Raw genomic sequence first — 13,699 nt, 5'->3', positions numbered from 1 at the left:
CGTCTCCAAGGCTCGCCAATAATTCACCGTAGGGCGTGGCTAGTGCCACGATTTGGAGTTTAAGGAAAGCCCGCTTTAAAAAACCTGTGGCTGTGCTGTGAATGCACGTACCCGCCATGTGTCCGCGCTTCCCTCCCGAAGTGCATCCGCTCGGAAGTGCATCTGCATTGGAGAGGATCAACGCTCATCAGTCAGCAATGCCACTATTGATGTTCCCACCTGGGAATAGAGATGCGCCCTGCACGGCTGGAGACTTCCAGAAGACCTTAGTATTTCCAGCATCATATCTATATGCGCTAACATGTATGTTCTCTAGCTACTGTCTAGTTACTGGCATCCTCTACGTCGTCGTCTACTCCATAGGTATCCTCTAAATGCATCCCACATATACATGCTCTTAGACAAACATGTTCAATCGCCATGCCATGCCAATCGACTTCTATGCAAAAACATATGAGAAGTGAGCTCTCCAAAAGGTTTACATCGAACAATCACTGGTCGCAATATCCGGGAAACCTGGCCTGCCCCCCACTCACCCAGCTGTGCACTGTGAGCACCGTCGTATACACCATGCCGACGAAGCCCAGGATGCAGAGCAGAATGTCCAGGATGCGCTCGCGCGCTGTGCGAGAGACGGCCTTGTAGTGTAGCATGGGCTGAATGGTCACGGTTAGCAGTAATCCGCGCACTCTGATCAAGAAGAAGGAGACTCACCGGATAGATATATACCAGTGGGATGCACGCAAAGCTGCCCACCAGGCTCACAAACTTGTCCAGGTCGTTGGCCCCGACCCACGCCAGCAGCGCGCACAGCATCACCATGAAGAACCGGAAGAAGTTCTTCTTCCACTTGATGTACGGGTTGTACTTGCCCGTGCGGCTGAAGAGCTGCTGGCTGGTGATCTCAATCGCCGGATACAGCTGCAGTGGTGTCGACAGCAGAATCGCCAACGAGTAGATGAACTGGACGCCGTTGACAAATTTGTTGTCCTGCGGCATGTTGAGGATCACGACAGTCTTGGTCGCAGATCCAAAAGCCGCGTACGACAGCGCCCCCATGCTGGTGAAGACGACGGTGATAACCACCATGACGCCGGCCAGCACCCCAGGGAACTTCTTCGGCTCCTTCATCGCCGTCTGGATGGGGATGACGAGACCGATGCCTTCAAATGTGAAAATTGCGGTGCCAATGAAGAGCGTCCAAGACTGTGAGTTGAAGCTGACGATATCCGCAACCCCGCCCTGTCCAACGATCGTGAAGAGGTCGAAATAGTACAGATAAACGAGCCCGAGAAGGATGAAGATGTCGGCTATCAGAGCCAACTTCTGGATCTTGTTGATGTTGCGATACAGCGATATGGGCAGGAAGACCGCCATCTGCATTAATATCAAATATTTGATGTCGATGTTTGTCCGGCACTTGGACACGGCCAGGATGAAGGCCTGCAGATTTTCCGACACGAACACAATGTAGGCCGACGTGAAGCCCATTTGCGAGATGACCAGCGAGAAATTGATCATGTTCCGCATCCAGTTTCCGTACAAGTGGTATCCCATGTCTCCAAACGAGTGCTCCACCACCAAGCGAGTCTTGACCAGAAGTACGAAGCAAAAGTAGGAAATGCCCGCGATGCCAAGGAGAACCAGATTGGAAAACAGCATGCCGCCGTTGAGGAAAGCCCGTGGGAGAAACAAGACGCCTGTGCCGACAAACGACTTTAGTAATAGCAATGCTGCGCCCGTGGGGCTGGCTTTCCCTGCTTGTTTATCTTTTCGTTTTCGACGCTTCTTTCCGGGAGCCAATAGGGCGCTTGATTCTCCGTACTCTTGCTCTTCCTCAGTCAGGAGACCCGAATCCAGAGCATCTGGAGAGAAGTACTCGTCAGGTCCCAGGACTTCATCATCTTCCTCCAGCGATTCACCAGCGAAGTGGCCATAGAGGGTGAGGAATTCCAAGAAGTTGTTGGTGAACACCTGGGGTTGAGGTCGCGGTTGCGTAGTGGTTCCGTAGTTAGAAGGGCCTGAAGCAGGGGCCGGGCTTCCAGCAGTCCTGCGGAGGAAGTTCCGCCGAAAGCCGCCTGGCTGTTTGATTGAGCCCACATCCAGGACTGGATCGTCTGGCTTGGGACGGGATGCGTGAAAGCTTGCGCTCCGTTTCATTCTCGCCCGCTCCTCAGCTTCTTGCTGTTCGGTCCATCGATATATTTGCCTCGTGATGTCTCCCCCCTGCAGTTGCAAGCTAGAGAATTCCTCATCGTCGGAACCACCGTCTCCATTCTCACTGCCATATCCATTCCCTTGTTGCGCCCCACTCGCCGACCTGTATCTTGCACCCAGATTCGACGCGGAAGACTTCTGCGGCCCAGCCAAATGGCGCCGAATGATCTCTGGATCCTCGTATGGTGTTGGGGATCGAGCGCGTCCGTCGAACGAACCGATCTGGGTGCTGGGCGGGTCGCGAAGGGTGAAGGTCCCTGTATCAGGGGACAAAGGCCGCAACGGCGGTGTTCCGAATCGCGGCGGAGTCCTTCCAGAGGGGTCCCGCAGGGCTGACGAGAGCGCTGATTCACCAGGGCCGGGCAGCGAGGATTGGGGATTATCGCGGCCTGCAAGAGGCGTTTGAGATGTAGACGGTTCCTCGGATGCCAGCTTCGCCGGCGTGGGAATCTGGCGGACAGCTGGTGATCCGGCCTGCAGGGAGGACGAGGGCAGCGGAGAGCCTAGCCGTGCCGTAGACTGTGCGCGTGAGACGCTTTCTGACGCTTGTGAGCTCCGCTCGGAATTCCTCGAGGGAGTAGGCACAGGGCGAGGCTCCGAAGCCCCTAAGCGGTCCGCGGCCATGGTTGTAAACACAGAGTCGAGCTTCACCAACTCTGATCTGGTGCTCAAGGTGAGTGTAGACCACGAATGGGGCTGCGGACTGTCGCTGCAGATATGTGCTCCGTTGATACGGTTAGAACAGCATTATTGGAACTCGCTCGTCCGAGGATTCTGCTGAAGATAGGGCGTATCGATGGGTCGTATGCACAGGGAAGAATGAGTACTGCGTAAAACAGGAGAGGATCGCGGATGTGAAGCGTGCTGTGAGACCAATGGAGGTTCACAAGTAGGTCCGTGGACGTGGCTGAGGTCATTGGACCTGAAGTTGTAAATACCGCCAGCCTGAGCCAACCAAGGGCAGCCTCGGCTCAGCGCATGGAAATTGATTGGCTTGATCAACCTAACATAGTACTGAATACCTTATGTCAGCGGCCAAGAAACAACCTCTCCAACCTCTCTTCGACCTTGTTTTAAGTTCATGAACACGCTCATTCCCAATATTCTAGAATTCGTCGCACTGCCTTTGTACGGTCTCTCTGTCTTTTGGGTTCATGTATACATGGACCAAGCCAACCGGTGCAGGGTCTTGGAAAGCATGCAATATATGGCCGGATAGCGATCTGGACACTACTTCCCAAGGGTTGAATATACGCATTGGACTGGTAATACCTGCCTATCTGACCGGAGAGCATGACCGACGTTGCAGATGGCGCAGGTACAAGAAGGCGGGTGCCGCCACGGTCGCATTCCAACTTCGCTGCACGCACTGCGAGAGATGATGCCGCCCAGCTAGACCGGAACTCGACTGTGTTCCCGTCACCATCCAATGAAGAAACACCACTTCTGGCTCAGTATGCACGCTTGCACACGCAAGATGGAACCCAGGGCGCGGGGCCGGCGCAAGAACGGGATCATGGAACTGATTCTATGAGGGGCTGGTTTTCCAGAGCCTGGCGCTCCGCTCTTTTCCACCACAATGACGATTCCCCCGAAAGCAAACGAGCACAGTCCGCGAAACCACGTCCTGGCGCTTTCCCAAGGCCTGTTGGAGGTACAACTAAGCTTGGGACCTTCAATGGCGTCTTTGTTCCCGTAACTCTAAATGTCCTTTCTATTCTGATGTTCTTGCGTTTCGGCTTCATCCTCGGACAGGCTGGTGTTCTTGGCATGTTGGGTGAGTTTGAAAGGCTTGCTGCACCAGAATCCCATTGACCGAGAGTAGGTATGCTCATTTCGTGCTATGCTATCAATCTTTTAACAACCATGTCAATCTCCGCTATAGCTACGAACGGCACAGTAAGAGGCGGAGGTGCTTACTATCTGATCTCGCGCAGTTTGGGCCCAGAGTTTGGGGGTTCAATTGGCATTGTCTTCTATCTCGGCATGGTATTCAACACGAGTCTGAACGCAGTCGGTCTCATTGACTGCTTCATAGACAACTTTGGGCTCCATGATGGCAGCTGGGCGCACTGGATGCGTCAAGGCTTCTGGTGGCAGTACATTTGGGCCACCCTCGTACTGATTGCGTGCACGTGCATATGTCTGGCCGGTAGCGGAATTTTTGCTCGGTGCAGCAATGGTTTGCTGGTGATTCTCCTCCTTGCCACCTTCAGCATTCCCTTCTCTGCTTTCGTCGTAAGCCCCTTTGAGAATCGGACACAAGGCATCAGGTACACTGGCTTGAGTTGGGACACTTTCCGGGGAAACTTGATGCCACGCTTCACACGCGGAGCAGCTGGCAGTCAAATCAATGGCAAAGAGAATTTTCAGGACCTGTTTGGCATCCTCTTTCCAGCAACGGGTGGTATTTTTGCGTAAGATGCCCCTCTCGCCTCAAAGACCATCTCTGACTTGTCCCAGCGGTGCCAGCATGTCCGGCGACCTTAAGCATCCGAGCAAAGCAATCCCTAAAGGCACGCTGAGCGGCCTTGCCCTTACCTTTTTCTCATATGCAATCGTAATCCTCGCAATGGCGGCGACCACCACTCGAGCATCATTTGTCAACAACACTAATGTCATTCAACTTGTATGTTCAGAGAGCATCTGGTGGCTCACAACATACTAATGGTCTACGCAGACGAATTTATCCGGAGTTGTCATATTATTAGGAGAGTTTGCGACCTCGGCCTTTTCCGTCCTGATGGGCGTAATTGGCTCGGCCAAGTTGCTCCAGGCATTGGCTCGCGACCATCTGATACCGGGACTCTCTATATTTGGTCAAGGGACACGGAAGTCTGACGACCCGACATACGCCATCTTTCTCACATACCTCCTCGCTCAGCTCACCATGCTTTCCGATATCAACCAGATTGCGTCATTCATTACGATGACTTATCTCATGACCTTTCTGGTCACCAATCTTGCCTGTTTCCTTTTGAAGATTGGGTCAGCCCCTAACTTCCGTCCATCCTTTCATTTCTTTAACTGGCAGACCGCAGCAATTGGGGCAGTTGCCAGCGGTGCCACCATGTTCTTCGTGGATGGCATCTACGCATCTGGCTGCGTTGCTCTGCTGATGGTCATCTTTTTGCTCATTCACTACACCACACCCCCGAAGCCCTGGGGAGATGTGAGCCAAAGCTTGATTTATCATCAAGTGCGCAAATATCTGCTTAGACTTCGTCAAGAGCACGTCAAGTTTTGGAGACCGCAGATTTTGCTCATCGTCAACGATCCCAGACGGCAGTACAAGCTGATTCAATTCTGCAACTCATTGAAGAAAGGCGCTTTATTCGTTTTAGGGCACGTCATCGTATCTCAGGACTTTGCCTCTGCGGTACCAGAAGTGCGGCGACAGCAACAAGCTTGGACGAAGTACATCGATTTTTCCAGGATCAAGGCCTTCATCAACATTGTTATTTCGCCTGCTGTGGAATGGGGTGCTAGAAACATTGTTCTTGCTGCTGGACTTGGGGGTATGAGGCCGAATATTGTTGTCATGGGATTGTAGGTTATCATATCCCGAACATCATCTAATTCTTGCTGATTCCATGAAAAAGCTACAATCTTGGGGAGTTGAGAGACTCGAGAGTGGTCGACGTGCCCTCCTCTCAGCCATCTCGTCCTGCTAATAAAGCGCAGAATCCTCCCACGGTACAGACTGTAGGTGCAGCCGCTAACCGGCGAGCTCCGGACAGACCGGCAAGCGCTCTTCCCACGGATTCCATTAAGTTAGAAAATGCATTGTCTATCCAAAGTTACGTCACGATCGTTGAAGATCTCATTCTTCGGCTCCAAATCAACGTTGCCATTGCCAGAGGGTTCCAGGATCTGGAAGTTCCAACACCCAAGCTTTCTAGGAGGCAAAAGCTTCTCAGTGTACTTGGACTTGGAAAGCCCGAGGAAGAACCGTCCAAGAGGTACATTGATATGTGGCCCATTCAGATGTCCGCCGAGATCGCCACAGCGGGAGACGATCCAACGCAAAAAAGTGCGCTTACTACCAACTTTGACACCTATACGTTGATTCTACAACTCGGCTGTATACTGAACACTGTTCCTTCCTGGAAGCGCACGTACAAGCTACGCGTCTGCGTTTTCGTCGAGTATGAGAGCGATGTGGAAGAAGAGCGAGGTCGCGTCACCACGTTACTCCGGAACCTCAGAATAGAAGCAGAGGTACTGGTATTCTGGCTAGCAAGTGGCGAGTTAAAGATGTACGAGGTAATCATTAATGGAAGTCAAGCGGAGGACTGCATGCAGGCGAGGACCGATGCGAATGATGCACTTCAAGAGGAAGAATGGTGGAAAGACATGCAGCGTCTGCGCCAGACTGGCGACATCAGTTCAAGTGAAGAGTTAACAAATGCCAAAGGTCTTCTCGAGAGGGTCAATAATTGGCCAGCGGGGAATTTTCAGTTTGGCAGAACGGACTCCAAACCAAGGCGATTTGCCCAGCTTCGAAACTTCGTACGAAGGAAACACAGAACATCAGTGGCTAGTGTTCTTGAAGCCGGCTTGAAAATGGGCATGCGTAGTCAACTGCTTCCAGCGCATTTTCTGTCGGACAGCGACTCTTCGTCTAGTGAAGAAGGGAGCGATGCACTTGATGAAGCAGTACACACGGACAGTGAACCAGCAACAGACAACGGCCTGGCCGAGTACGACCTTGACGCTTCGGATGAGGAGCAGTCTGACAGTCCATCTACTGGGACTGGAAGAGCTAGGAGTACGAGTGCCACGATGGGAAGCGTACCTTTCATCGGTAAAAGACTCAGCCTGCGGAAATCCTTGTTCAGGGACGAGCAGGGCTATCAAAAACAAAGGCTGGAAGTGGGTACGCCATCTTCAAGCCGCGCCACCGTATCGGCATCCCACACAGCGCTTCTTGCCTCCAAAGCTTCACCTAGCATTTCTTCCGCCTCCCTATCGTCAGGGTCGAAAGCTGCGGCTACGCCTCGTCCCATCCGGCAACAATCGATGCCCAAGTTCACATCGAAACCGCATCCTCTCATAGCCGCCGCGCCTGAGGAGACAGCTGAGTCATCGGTCATGTTTGTTGAATCTCCATCCGCAGAAGCAGCCAGAAAGCAAGATCCAATGACAGCCTACATTCCAGTAGAACCCAGACCTGGCATAACGCCCGCACATGCCTCATCGCCTGCTCCTACAATGCAAACCGGCCAAGCCGGTGACGGCATAAGTCAAGCTCAAGCTCAAGCTCAACCCGCAACTGGCTATCCTCTCCAAAGTGCCATCCCTCTCTCCTTCAATGACCTCCCCTGCCGCGCCCAACATCTTATTCTGAACGAGCTGATTCGTCAGAACTCGGAAGACACCGCCGTCGTGTTCACAACGCTGCCGAGTCCTGTTGAGGGCACGTGCGAGAGCGAGACGGAGAGTGTCAAGTATATCAGTGACTTGGAGGTGTTGTGTTTGGGGCTGCCGCCGGTGCTATTGGTGCATAGTAATAGTATGACGGTGACCATGAATCTTTGAGGGTGCTTGGTGAGGGTGGGGGGACGTCGAGGTTTGTGGGGTCAAGCAGGGCCAGGGTTGGCTCATGATGATGGCTTAGGTGTTTTGTTCGGGGCTCACGACGAGATCGCAATACGGTGATGCTTGTTTACCCGACTTTCGACTATGGTCGTCGTACCAGTAGACTCCGTTTCGTCCTGTCTCTGCTTCCTGTTTCGGAAGTCCCAGATTACATATCGAACATCGGGCGAGATATTTTGTCCTCGGTCCAATTCGACGTTTTAGCTGTGGTTGCCTCATCACTAACCTACAGCTAGCCAAGAAGGAGTGCCCTTGTCGTTACTTTATATTTTCAGCCCGGATCCGGTTGGTCGGTCCCATGTCAATCCACCATTGCCGGAGTTAGCACATGTAATCCCGTAGACTAGGCGTTGCCGCCTTGAGGCTTACTGATACAAACAACAAACAACTCCATGGCCGGATCAATATCGCACGAGTAAAGGCGGAGATAAGTTGATTAACAATGCTACGGGCGTGTCGGCAAGTATCTGGTAGGGCTGAACGGACGAGGAAATGATGTGATAGTTGCAGTACCATCTGCTGGATACATATATATGTCTCTGTGACCTCCCGTTCAGATACTATTCGTCCGCATCACCAGAACGCAGAGCCCACTTCTGACTTCATCTTGACTGTCTTCCTTCCCCCCAACAGCTTTAACATAGATCCGATTTTCCTGTACTCGCACCATCTTTTTTTCACACCTAGAACCCACCAGAAATGGACCCATCGGAGTTTTCCCTTCCCTCTGAATCCATAACCGCCTTCACCGGCCCCGAACACGCCCACCACGACATCTACCCTTCCATCTCCGCTTCACACACCCCCTCCCTCCGCCAACCCGGAAAAGTCGTCCTCATCACCGGCGCCGGGCGCGGCTGCGGCCGCGCCATGGCCCTGCAGTACGCCCACGCAGGAGTCGCAGGCATCATACTCGTCTCGCGCACGCTCCCGCAGCTCGAAGAAGTCGAATCCCAGATCCGCAGCATCAGCCCGGAAACGAAGGTATCCAAGCACGTCGTCGACGTCACAAACGCACAGAGCGTCTTCGACTGCGCCAAAGCCGTTGAGCAGGACTTCGGGGGCCGTCTGGACGTGCTCGTCAATAATGCAGGTACCATTTATGCGTTGGCGCCGCTCAGGGACACGAAGCCCGAGGAGTGGTGGCATACGTACGAGGTCAATATCAAGGGCCCGTATCTGTTTCTCAAGGCCTTTTTGCCGCTGTTGTCGGGTACGGCGGAGAAGTTCAAGACGCTGACGCATGTGGTGAATATTTCGAGTATTGGGGCGCTGTCGATTAATCCGGGGGGTACGGCGTATTTCACCTCCAAGCTTGCGCTGTTGCGGTTGACGGAGTTGGTCGAGTTGGAGGAAGGGGCGAAGGGCGTTGTTTCGGTCGCGGTGCATCCTGGGGGTGTGGCGACGGAGTTGACGCTGCCGTTTGAGAATCTGAAGCAATGTAAGTCGGCGTCGTGAAGCTGTTCTTAACTACTTTGTGACGGAATGGCTAATGGAATGGCAGTTATGACGGACACGCCAGAATTATCGGGTGGTTTCGTGGTATGGATTACCGCGGGGGAGAAAAAGTGGTTGGGTGGGAGGTATTTGTCTGCGACATGGGATGCGGATAGGTTGGAGGAGAGGAAGCAGGAGATTGTTGAGGGGGATAAGCTAAAGGTGAAGCTGGCTGTTTAAGTCTTGCGGTATCGAATGCATGGTGTAGTAGACGGTACTATGTTCTGGTCCACCAGTAGTCGGCTCCGCCATTATCAAATCAGCTCCTCAGTCCCAAAAAAGCACTGAGAAGTTACTGACCGCATATTCTGTGCAAATTATACGAGCCAGCAGATCTAAGTAAACTTCAAGCGCCAGATTCATGATGATGGGACCTCCCCAGCGACAGCATATAGTCTAGCGGTTGCCACCGTAGAACACATGGAGGATACAGATTTGCGACAGGAAGGACGGGAGAATCCACTGTGGTATGTTAACGTTGGGTATTACAAGTGTGAGAAGCTTGAGTGGAGGGGAGTTGATCGGTATCCTTAGAGCCGGGAATCTTGAAGCGATAGTGACAGAGGACTTCAGGAGGATTTGGTTTATACTTCCATATTGGATATAATGACTTGCTTCGAGAAATTGATGTATTAAGACACATAGAATGTGCACATCTTCCTGAACACCGCTATGCCATGCAAAAAGGGACCTCTAATCATCCTCGTCAAACTTGTTCGTAAAATCACCTAACAATATATCATCCGGCGCAGGCCCACGGTGATTCCTTACTGCAAATTGTTAGTGACTGCATCTTGTCAACTGAGGATAAAGACTCACCCCACTCAGTCTCCACTCGAAAGAAGATCCAAATCCACCTCCTCATTACTTCGAGAACTTGCATAAGAAAAATACCGCCTTCTAAATCGTTATAATGGTCTAAACGTGGGCTCAGTTTGATGACCCATGTGCACCTCAGAATGGCATCTATAATAATAGCCGCGTAATAGAACTCCTTCGCGTGGAAGAAGCGGTGTCTTCTCAGACCAAACGGATATTCCGGATTTTCCCGTTCGCGCTTCGAGGAGAAAAGAGTGAGGTCCCAATCGCGAGCGACATCCCAGTAGAATGAGTAACCGGAATTGACCACGACGGCAGCAAGCCATAGGCGGAAAAGACTCGCTTCCGGCAATCCGTATTTCGAGGGATTCGGCGACCGTTGCAGAGCGGTGAGGATGATAACGGGGAATGCGGTCGAGTATTTCAGAGCGTTGGCTAGATGCACTCCGCCCCACCCTGTCGTCGGGCTTATCTGTCCAGTGCCCCTGTTCGCTCTCTGCACACGGCGGTATTCTATCAAGCATTGCCGCAGTCGTATTAGCGAGGGAATCGCTATGACGAATGGAACCCAGAAACCACCTCCGCAGTTCCGGTCTGGTGGCCCAGTGGATGAACGCTTCGACGAAAAGAACATGCACAACGAGATGAATAAATCCCCAAGCACCTTTGCATAACTCGTAAGGGCATCAGCAAGCAAGATGTCGCCGAATTTCCCATCTTGTGCCTCAGCCAGTCCGCCGACTGAGATGCGCTTCAACGTCGCCAGCGTGCGAGAGCGCCCATTGCGGCTCAGGAACGGTATCGGCGCAACGAATCCGACGACAAGAATCAAAAGATATATGTTTGGCAAGATCTCCCAGCGTGCAATATCCTTCGGGCTGCCGCTTGTGACGCCCCAGAAAAGCAGAAGAAAGAGCGCAAGCGGTATCGACAAGAAGATAGCTATGCGGTAGCACGAAAGGTGGTGCGGCGGATGATGCGGCGACGAGCGCGAAGGATATCGAATCAGACTGGGGACATCGATCCGGACCAAGCTGAGATAGTGAAGGTTGAGGCCCCATGCCCAGATGCCTGTATTCAAGGCAGGTCAGTGCTGGGTCGCAAAGATATGGGAAGTACACAAAGATCCTACCTAGAACAATTATGAGTGCCACTCGGTACGGAAGGGGCAGTACGCGACTGAAGCTATCGAGCTCTGGCTCCGCAGTTCCATCGGCGTCCATTCTTTGATCCTGGATCCGTTCTCCACGATTTCTCGCCCCAGCACTCCCTGCTATGGTCTTTCATCCAGGAGGGTCATAAACGAGTGACTAGGGCCAGAAAAGCTGTCTCCTTCGAATCTCTGATCGTTCAAGTTAAAGGGTTCCGTAGGCGTGTCCAGTTACTGAATCCAGGAGTTGCGCAAATGTTACGCCACATATGAGTGACTAAGCATTCTTCAGCCGCACCGCCACAGATTCCAGGCTGTCGGGACGCGTTCCGCGCCACCCCTAATGCCAAGCATCAGACGTCGTTGTTCACTATGACGTGCCCCCAAGCCAAGAGTCGGAGTTGCTGAGAGCATATCAATTCCAGTCTACACTTTATTATCGCCCACTCAATTCCAATTGCCTCTTAAGACTAATTCAAACCCTTTTCCGTCGAACGGCATACATTTGTCAACACATTTTCACCTCCGCAACGATGTCATCAAGGACCTCTATCGGGAAAGTCTTTTTGGCCGGCGGTGTTGTCGGACTAGGATATTACGCGTACATGCGCCAGTACTGGTTCCCCAAGACGTCGAAAACCGAGCCCAATCCGTTCAGGACTCAGGGGGTGAAGAACATTGAGGATCGGTACACTGCTGGCGGAGGCATGCCCAACCATCAGCCAGGAACGGCGACCAAGGCTGGTACGCATAATTAGTCCATGGTACTGTCGAGTGGGTTATTCTGATGATTTGTGGCAGGAGATTCAAGCAACGTGGAAACACGACAACAGGGCGTTAGCAAAGGTCCCGATTCCGCAGAATTTGCTGGCAAGATCAATGATCAAAAGACTGAGGTACGCTAATCCTGGGTCGGAGATACTGCGAGAGCAATCATCTAAGTTCCGCACAGGAAGGCGCTTTTCCCGATAAATTTTACCAGGCACAATACGGCAACCCGAAAGGCAAATGAGACCATGTTCCCAAGATGCACATTGACCTTCAAGCGATGCGATTCCCGGTCATGGGAGTATTGGGGCTTGGCCCTATCTTATTGGAAGAAGCACAGCTTTGACGTTTGATGATTGCATGTATAAGAATCTTGTACATCAATACGCTATTTCCATTCCATCACAGCATTTCCCCTTGTCGGCGGCGAAACAAGGAGCTTTTGTAAATTATCATGTAAAAGTACGGGATGGTTTCTCTGATATTGTTGTCCTCAGAGGTACGCGAAAAGCGCTATTCTCAGTTGCTCATTAGGTATAAATTAAGCTGCCATATTGCACAGTGGATGAGGCAATTGGACAGCTAAGCTTCAACGTGATAAGCCGACGTCAAATCCTAATCCTCTTAGCACTAGCACCTAGAGCAAGACTAGACGGCCAAGGACAACAAGGCTTACAGCCCAAGTTTACTTTGGCCATCTACCACGCCACTCCCAACATCTACCTACACCCATCCATCTCCCTCAACCCCCAAAACAGCAAAATAATCATGCCACGCCCAACAGCCACATCCCGCGTCCTCAACACCACCGAACTCCTAGAACTCATCCTCCACCCCATCCCACCCCTCGAGCTTCTCACCACCCTCACGCGCGTATCCCGCAAATTCCACGCCGTAATCCTCGCCTCGCCATCCCTCTTCTTCCGCCCAGACGCCACCATCCCTCCCACCAAATGGATCCTCAACCCTTTTCTCCGCAACAAATTCAAACTCTGGTTCATCAACTACACACGTCCCGAGGATTTCCCCTCCGTCGCTAGGATCACCGCAGATGTCATCGGCCACGTTGGCGACGCGAAGCGAGATATCTTTCTCCGGCCGGAGGCAAGCTGGCGCCGTATGCTCGTCATTCAACCGCCGCCGAAAGTTCTCACTGTTGTGCAAATCGCGTCAGGGTGGGAGGACCTGTATTCGCTTCCTTCGCGAGCTGTGGTTTCATTCGAGGAGGAGAAGGGAGAGTGTGGTGTCACTATGGGAGCCATCTACGATATTACCGTGTCGATGTCGTTTTTCTACTTCAATGTGCAATTTGGATTGTTTGTTAAGAGTCAAGATGGGGAACCGCCTCAGATGACTCTGGCATTGTATACGGGACCGAGAAGGGATGAGAGTTCAAGCAATGAGGTGCGTTCCCGTGAGGATTCGACTAGTATACGGTCGAGAGCGGAGGAGCGGTGGGATTGTGGGGATCGTGTGAAGTTGGAACAGGTCGAAGAGAGGATGGCGATTCCCTGGGGATGAATGATCTTACGCCTGAGCGAGGGACGTTGTCCATATATGAGTATGTGGAGATGAGGATTGCGGATCATCAGAAGGGTAGATAAGAATAACGGAACCCCTTATAAATGTGAGCCACACATGGTAGAT

The 13,699-nt window shown here is 52.3% G+C and overlaps 6 protein-coding genes across 6 annotated transcripts; 4 read left to right on the top strand and 2 right to left on the bottom strand.

Annotated features, from left to right (window-relative positions):
- Positions 1-243: 243 nt before the first annotated feature.
- EI97DRAFT_409516 (amino acid transporter-like protein) lies at positions 244-3,114 on the bottom strand. Its single transcript, XM_033796670.1, has 2 exons — positions 715-3,114; positions 244-656 (listed from the first exon to the last, which is right to left on the bottom strand). Exons 1-2 carry the CDS (start codon positions 2,839-2,841, stop codon positions 492-494), a joined length of 2,292 nt encoding a protein of 763 aa, XP_033658581.1. The 5' UTR covers positions 2,842-3,114; the 3' UTR covers positions 244-491.
- Positions 3,115-3,295: 181 nt separating this feature from the next.
- Positions 3,296-7,949, top strand: EI97DRAFT_18802 (uncharacterized protein). The gene is made up of 5 exons (XM_033793569.1): positions 3,296-3,994; positions 4,043-4,634; positions 4,681-4,846; positions 4,898-5,766; positions 5,820-7,949. Exons 1-5 carry the CDS (start codon positions 3,511-3,513, stop codon positions 7,756-7,758), a joined length of 4,050 nt encoding a protein of 1,349 aa, XP_033658580.1. The 5' UTR covers positions 3,296-3,510; the 3' UTR covers positions 7,759-7,949.
- Positions 7,950-8,426: 477 nt separating this feature from the next.
- On the top strand, positions 8,427-9,640 carry EI97DRAFT_18809 (NAD(P)-binding protein). The gene is made up of 2 exons (XM_033793570.1): positions 8,427-9,259; positions 9,323-9,640. Exons 1-2 carry the CDS (start codon positions 8,518-8,520, stop codon positions 9,493-9,495), a joined length of 915 nt encoding a protein of 304 aa, XP_033658579.1. The 5' UTR covers positions 8,427-8,517; the 3' UTR covers positions 9,496-9,640.
- Positions 9,641-9,896: 256 nt separating this feature from the next.
- On the bottom strand, positions 9,897-11,509 carry EI97DRAFT_429123 (EXS-domain-containing protein). The gene is made up of 3 exons (XM_033797370.1): positions 11,267-11,509; positions 10,135-11,205; positions 9,897-10,085 (listed from the first exon to the last, which is right to left on the bottom strand). Exons 1-3 carry the CDS (start codon positions 11,355-11,357, stop codon positions 10,009-10,011), a joined length of 1,239 nt encoding a protein of 412 aa, XP_033658578.1. The 5' UTR covers positions 11,358-11,509; the 3' UTR covers positions 9,897-10,008.
- A 301-nt stretch (positions 11,510-11,810) lies between these two features.
- Positions 11,811-12,644, top strand: EI97DRAFT_429122 (uncharacterized protein). The gene is made up of 3 exons (XM_033797369.1): positions 11,811-12,028; positions 12,086-12,180; positions 12,237-12,644. Exons 1-3 carry the CDS (start codon positions 11,818-11,820, stop codon positions 12,294-12,296), a joined length of 366 nt encoding a protein of 121 aa, XP_033658577.1. The 5' UTR covers positions 11,811-11,817; the 3' UTR covers positions 12,297-12,644.
- Positions 12,645-12,730: 86 nt separating this feature from the next.
- EI97DRAFT_463436 (uncharacterized protein) lies at positions 12,731-13,663 on the top strand. Its single transcript, XM_033801357.1, has one exon. The coding sequence runs from the start codon at positions 12,821-12,823 to the stop codon at positions 13,571-13,573; it is 753 nt and encodes a 250-aa protein (XP_033658576.1). The 5' UTR covers positions 12,731-12,820; the 3' UTR covers positions 13,574-13,663.
- Positions 13,664-13,699: the final 36 nt, after the last annotated feature.

This window comes from Westerdykella ornata, assembly GCF_010094085.1.
Source record: "Westerdykella ornata strain CBS 379.55 unplaced genomic scaffold EI97scaffold_1, whole genome shotgun sequence".
NCBI classification, from domain to species: domain Eukaryota; kingdom Fungi; phylum Ascomycota; class Dothideomycetes; order Pleosporales; family Sporormiaceae; genus Westerdykella; species Westerdykella ornata.
This window is presented reverse-complemented; position numbering and strand designations above follow the sequence as displayed.